Source organism: Pristis pectinata, chromosome 28 (genome assembly GCF_009764475.1).
Source record: "Pristis pectinata isolate sPriPec2 chromosome 28, sPriPec2.1.pri, whole genome shotgun sequence".
NCBI classification, from domain to species: domain Eukaryota; kingdom Metazoa; phylum Chordata; class Chondrichthyes; order Rhinopristiformes; family Pristidae; genus Pristis; species Pristis pectinata.
Window position 1 is genome coordinate 16543867 of NC_067432.1, and position 7168 is coordinate 16551034.

Here is a 7168-nt window from a genome sequence, read left to right on the forward strand (position 1 = left end):
AAAATTGAACCTCATTTCATCCATCAAAATATATCTGATGAGTACTGTTATGAATTATATGTCTTCACAGGAGAACAAAAATGAGCTTTGTAGCATACTGCTGCTCTGTCAAGTGTCTACAGCTTTTTGACTTGCTCAGATGATAGATCTCATGATGAGGAATGAATTACTGTCAGCACTTGGAAGAGACATTTGAAGGTGCAACTCTCTGTGACAAGCACAGTTCATCAGTAAGGCCTCTATGATTTGCAAAAACTGTGTCAAGTTTTTGGGACATTGCGAAGATTATGATCCTTCTTCAGTTTGAACTAAAAATTATTACAACTCCAAGCAGTTATGAAATTTACTGTCATAATTAAACATCAAGACTGTTTGAGAGTCAGTTACCTGTAAGCTAATGAATAATGTAAGAACCAGGGGCAAATCTGCAAGCAAGTAAATAAATGAAACCATTCTGGGTCAATTATTTCAAGGGCAAAGGAAACTTTGTTTGAAGTGGTTAATTACAGAATTTGGATGACTTTCTCCATAATTGAACTTCTCTTTGTTGTTAAAATCAAGGCATTACTTTTTATTTGAGAATGAAGTAGTGGTTTATTATCAAATAGAATGCATTATGAAACAGTTACAAGCAAATTGTACATTACGGGCTACTCCTACATTATTGGGGAGTGGGGTGGGGGAGGGGGTGTGTTGTTGGACAACAGTCCGTATCACAATTTTCAGTAACACGACACTCTGAAATCTGCGCATGCGTCAAGAAACGCAAGTTCAAAAAAATTGTGTTTATGTGTTTACTTTTTTTTCCCCACATAAATTCCATGAGAGTGAATTTCCATCCTCTTCTCAAATTTTTGGGTAGTCATTTGTGAATTCCCTTGCCCAAATGGCTAATTTTACAACCATGTGCAGATTGGAGGGTTGTTTACAAATAGTCTTAAGTAATTCTTGTTGAATAACTACTCCCAAAAGACATGGGGCTATCTTATTTGTTACAAGTAACATTAAAAATTTCCATACTTAATGACTTATGTTTCAAATATTACTGTTTACAAGAGCAGTTACCACTTTGCAAGGTTACTACGTTGTAGTAATGTGTTCACGTGCCAGCTGCTACTGGCACATAAAAGTCATGTGGATTGGGAGATCAGAATGGCACTAACTGGTGTGTTATAAAACTACAGACTATTGGTTGTTGGGTTTGATCCTTCATGTATACAAATTAAATTGATTTCATCCACAGTAGCAAAAGAAAGCACAAAATTTTGTCCCCTGAAGAGACAAATGAGACATGGGCGGTAATTGTTAGCCTGCTACAGTTAAAAAGTTAATGACCAAGATTTATAGATTTTCATGATATACCTTCACAGGATTGAACTCCCTTTACTTACCCCTGATCTTTTACAAGTTCATTATGTACAATGTGAGAATGGTTTAAGGAGGATTGGTCTAAGAGAGGATTACAGACTAATTTGGGCATTTCCTAAGTGGAATAAATTTACTTTTCATCAAAATATGAACGAATCATTGTCAAAGCAAATAGTGCCACATCCACTTTCTGTCATGCATTTTTTTTCTACAGGGTAGTTTGTTACACTTTTTAAGAAGTATGGAACAGAGTCTTTCAGAGGGGCAAAGCCAGAATGCTGTCATGGAAGGAGTAATTGGACAAAGGCCTGTATCTGAACAATGCCCTGAAGCCGATGATGGGCCAATTCACTGAAGAGAGTCAGGTTGAATATGTTTAATGACAGCAGTGTTTTCCTGTACTCACAGTTCAATGTGTGTCTGAATAAAAATGAAAATAATTGGCTTCAATTACTTACTGGAAATGGCCAGTCATTGAACTGCAGTAAGGTTGTGCTGCTGACCTGGTCTGTTCTTTTAAATTTCCAGGTACAGTCTATGGAATACTAGGTAATTAGAGCTGCTTCTAAATTCTTAGCATGAATTACTCAACAGTCAGCTCTGGGTTCTAGGTCAATACCTGGGAGGAAATGCCTCCCTTGCTTTTTTTAAATTTTGTGCCTGTTTTCCTTCACATCAGCCTCCATAGTTGTGAATCTCTTTCTTCCTCGTCTCCAGTTCTGGTGATGTAAGTCACTCCCAGTCATCAGCTTTCTGCTGGACAGTGAGTCCCCCCTTCGCTTTTGTATTGTCAACCTTGTGTCAACAACATTTCTGTGGTATTGCTTATGGACTTCTGCTTAACTGCAATGAAAAGACTCCTGTGAGTCCTTCATAAGCTTATAGAGCTTGACCCAGAGAACTAATTCAATGTTTTTCAGCAAGTCAGATATTAGCCTGAACCAAAAAAATACCATAAAAGCTGTTATCTAAAATACCATAAAAGCTGGACTTGACAGGAGCCTGAAAATTGAATATGTCTCTTAACCCAATGCCAACTTGGGTGCTACCTCATTGTTAGCCTGGGTGCCCATTAAGTACTGCCCTATTGTGAGCCTGGGCCTCAAAAGCTGGTTCAGTGTTGGCCATGGTGCTCCCTCTGAATTGTAGAGTCATAGAGTACTACTGCACAGAAACAGGCCCTTTGGCCCATCTAGTCCATGCCGACCTGACCTTCTGCCTAGTCCCATCTACCATATCCCTCCAAACACCTTCCATCCATGTACCTATCCAAACCTCTCTTAAATGTTACAATTGAACCTGCATCTACCACTTCCGCTGGCAGCTTATTCCACACTCACACCACCCTCTGAGTGAAGAAGTTCTCCCTCAGATTCCCCTTGTATATTTCACAGAATTAGAGCATACTGTTCTGGATAACCGAGCTTTTGCTGCATCTTTTTTTTAAATCACTCATGACTTCATATGGAATTGTTGTCTCTGTTAGAATTTTAGCTGCTAGTACACTGAGATGGAGAGAAAGGATCAGAATTGTAATGCATGCCACCTGTTCCTAATGGATGAGGCTCTTTTATTTCTGAAAATTCCCTGGCCAACAGTACTGCCCATGAGCCATTTTTGCAGGGAGAGGAACAGCCTAAAAGCTCTCAGTCATTACAGACTAGAAAAAAATCAATGAATATTAATACTGAATGTAGTGAAAAGTTGACCAGAAAGGTCGTGATAGTTTAAGTAATATATGAGGTAATCTGCCAAATGCATTTTACACTTTGTGTTTTGACCAATTTTTATTTACCTATCAAAGCAGCTGTTCAGGCAATTGCCCAAATCCTTCTCGTGACGGATCTATCTTGTTCACCACTTTGTTGATCTGGAGGTTAGTTCATTATCCATTAATGACTTTGCTCATAGTCATTACATAATACAGTATGCTGTATTCCTTGAAAATGTCACTTACACTTGGTGGTTGCGAAGAATCTTAAGTGTGCATTAAGCCTCCATTATCTGTTTTCACATTCCTTAATGCTAGCCAAGATAGTCGAGGTGAGATATTTTGAATGGAATTCTCTGGTCAGTGATCTGAATATAGAAATATGGCTTGTGCACTTCTGGCCCATTGAGTGGAAAGTGCCAAACTGTCTCTGGTTCCAAACTGTCACTGATGAAAAGAACTGTTAAACTTGAGGTATTTCTCTTGGAAAGATTTATAGTTGTGCAGCACTCAATGAAATGGATTTCACCTTAAGCCTAACCTCTCCTTTCACTGCTTGAAAAGAACAACCATCTACTTTTCCCTAGCCCAATTATTGGCATAATAAATAGAAACCGTTCCACAGCTATTATGTTGGTGTAGGGTGAGATTTAATCTCTTGATGCCTCATAGTCACAGATTCCTCTTCCCAGAACGATCTGAGAATATAAACATTTCTATGGATTAGTGTTGCAGTAAAATTTTGAGAGAAGGGCCCTTTTTATAGCATGTGGAACAGATCAGTCACTTGGCATTTTTTAAAAATTGTGTTCTTGTTCCAGTTACTTTACTAGCAACAGCACACATTTTGGCAGTAGTGAAATGGCCACAATCCAACAATAGCAACAGTTGAGCAGCACCTAAACCCTTTTTTTTGCATGATTACAGTAACTACTTTCATATGAGTAAAATTTTGCACACCACGCAACCAGAAGCACACCAACAATATCATTATTGTAGGATCCATCAACTTGGTTTAGTACTTTCCACTTAATTTGCTGCATGTGATTTGATACCAAATCCTGTGGATTTCTCATTATCCAGCTGGTTGTTTTTGGAAGGGATCTCATACCTATTGAATTGCCTGATTTAAGGATACAAAGTTACAACCAACAGAGGTGGTGTTTTAAAGCATACTCTCACATATTACCGTCAAGGAGGCTTCATTTAAGGTCGTCTTTCAACCTATTTGGGTCTTAAAAGCAGCAGTCACCTGGATTGTAAAAGTAACAGCACAATGATGCAGCAGTTTGTGTTTCTGCCTCACAGCTCTAGTGACCTGAGATCTCCAGTGCGGTCTGTGTGAAGTTCGAACATTTTCTATTTGAATGTGTGGATTATCCTAGGGTGTTTTGGTTTCTGCCCACATCTCAAAGATGTGCTTGTAGGTTAATTGGCCATCATAAAATACCGCCAGTGTAAGCAAGTGGCTGAAGTATCAAAGTGGAGTTGATGGGCATGTAGAGAGAGAATAGGTTACAGAGAAATAAGAAGGGAAATGGAACTGGTGGGATTGTTTTGCATGAACCCAGGGGATAGAATGGTCTCTTCCTGAGTCATAATAAATAAGCAAGCATGATGTATACATTTCTCAGCTTCCCAAAAGGACTTAATAATAGAATCAAACAAAACTACAGTTTAAAAAGTTACAGTGTACAGCGTTTAATTTTTTAAAACTCTTCTCCCCCCTCAGTTGCAACATATTGGGGTGAGCATATGCTATGGGGCAAGATCACAAGTGCAAAGCATATTGCAGGAATTCTTGGATTTGATGAAATGTAATTTGTTTTTGGCTTTCTCAGTTCAAGCCTCAAGTTTGAAACCATACTTAAGATTTATGGGAGCACACATATTATGTGTAAATTTATCAGTGCAGTACACTACAGTGTGAATATGCCATCACTGCATTTGATTATTTAAATGACGTGTTAATTTTACATTATCGTCTTGTAATCCTCAGCATTGTGGCAGTCCTGCCATTTAGTAAGAAAACAGGTTACAGTTGGTCAGATAATTGCTCTACAGTTCTTGGTTCCTTTGTTCAGTTTAGCTACAATTTCATTCATGGCTGTCATTACGGCTAATCTGAATGACGATGGAATGAGTTGTCTTAATTCTATTTTAAACTATACCCTGTAAGCAACATTACTGTTATTTTTAAATTATGCATAAATGTTTAGTTTGTTTTTGTACTGATGCCTCGATTTCCTCCCTTCTTCCAAGGTAATTCATGGTTTTAGATTTGTTGCTTAGGTTAACAATATTCATGGGACCTTTTAAATATTAAATATTGCTTTGATTAAAGTGATTGGTCACCTTGTTCTCTTATGCCATATACACCCATTCTCTTACATGATTCAGGCAGATCCAGGATAGATTCCTTTTTTACCTCCTGTGGTGGCTAGTTTTAAGCAGGCACTTTTAAGCACATCTGTCCACAACTAGTTTGGAATTTTCTATATTTACCAGACTGATTCTGAATCCCAATATACAATGGGAGGACAATCTTTCACCTGGACTTTTCCTTTCACCATCTCTATATCTGTATTCTTGTATTATCATCCTGGCCAATTGTGAAGGATTTCCTGCCAAGTCTTGCTGGCTCCAGCTTCTTCCACTTAACATGGCCTATATCAGACAAAACAGATAGGGGAAAAAAGACTGACAGAACACAGTAAAATGGAACAAAAGCAGAAATGATTGAATAAAGCCAAAAATTGTGTGAATAAAATGATAGAAAAGGTTGAGTATAAATGGAAAACAACCACAGAGTTATAATACAGATAAGAAAAGATATTTTTTAAAGAACTTACTAAAGGGACAAAAGAAAATGGAATAAAATCACTTATACCAGCAATTAGGACCAGCAGGGAAGATGCTGTGGTTGGCTTGGACCAGTTGGGCCAAAGAGCTTATTTCTGTGCTGTATTACTCTATGACTTGAGGAAGGAAAGGATTCATTTCTCACATGCTCAAAATCTGTAGGTTTGCAGAAAGGAAATTTCTCCTCTTCATTGAATATCAAAAATTCTCATTTGCCAAAATCATAGTTTTGGTTCTCTCATGCACTTTCGGAGCCTGCCACCTTGCTCTGAGTTTCTCAGCCTTCCTGTACTCTATGTCCTGAGGCCCTTTAAAATTTGGAGCATACTACTGCCAACCATCAATGATCAGAGCAGTTTCTAAAATATTTTACATTTTGACAGGTTGGAAGGAAGTATTTCAATGAATGAGGTCACCTGATGCCTGTGTATATTTTCAGACTGAGTAAACAGTATTACAACACACATGCCTAAAAATTCTTCAATAGAACCTACCTTCAGAAGCAGGATTGAACGTGTAGCCACTACTGTAAGATATGTTTTACACTACTGAACTGGGATGAGTTTCTGGGCAACTGTCTTCATAAATACTTTTAAGTAGTATTAAAGCTTTAGATTATAATCAAAAATTTGATTTTAAACCTAACCTTTGATATATAAAAATCTAGCATCTTTTTATATAGATGTTATAAGTGGAACTATTATATAACCCATATCAGTCAAAAAAGATTTTTAGAAAACTGACAACTTTTTTAATACTCATTTTCAGGATGAGGGCATCACAGGCCAGCATTCATTATTCATTACCTAATCCTAATTGCCCTTGAGAAGGTGGTAGTGAGACTCTACATTGGCCTCTGCAGCCTATGTAATGAGGACAGTCCGAAAATGTTGGTGGAAATTTCATTATTTATAGTAAGTAGAAATCAAAAAAGCAAACTGCAGATGCTGGAAATCTGGCGGGGGGGGGGAGCGCGAAGGGGGCAAGAAACAAGGTGCTGGAAACATTCAGCAGATCAGACAGTATCTGTGCAAATAGAGCTCATATTTCAGGTTGAAGACCTTTTGTCAGAAAGAGAAAATAAGTTCATGTTAAATTCCAGAGAGCATGGGGGAAAGATGGGTAGGACAAATAGAATTTCTTTGATGGGGATGGGCCAGCATTGCTGTAGTGACGACTTGCTCATGAAGCCATCTGGTTGATAGGTCAATGAGGGAAGTTGGAGAG

The 7168-nt window shown here is 38.0% G+C and overlaps 1 protein-coding gene across 6 annotated transcripts in view; it reads left to right on the forward strand.

Annotated features, from left to right (window-relative positions):
- lrrc28 (leucine rich repeat containing 28) overlaps positions 1-5882 on the forward strand; it is a 59738-nt gene extending 53856 nt beyond the window's left edge. For all 6 annotated transcript variants that reach the window (XM_052040570.1, XM_052040575.1, XM_052040571.1 and 3 more), the window contains one exon: positions 71-5882. In XM_052040570.1, the coding sequence (XP_051896530.1) occupies positions 71-143 (73 nt within the window). In that variant the 3' untranslated portion in view covers positions 144-5882. The remainder of the gene's footprint in view (positions 1-70) is intronic.
- The last annotated feature ends 1286 nt before the right edge of the window (positions 5883-7168 follow it).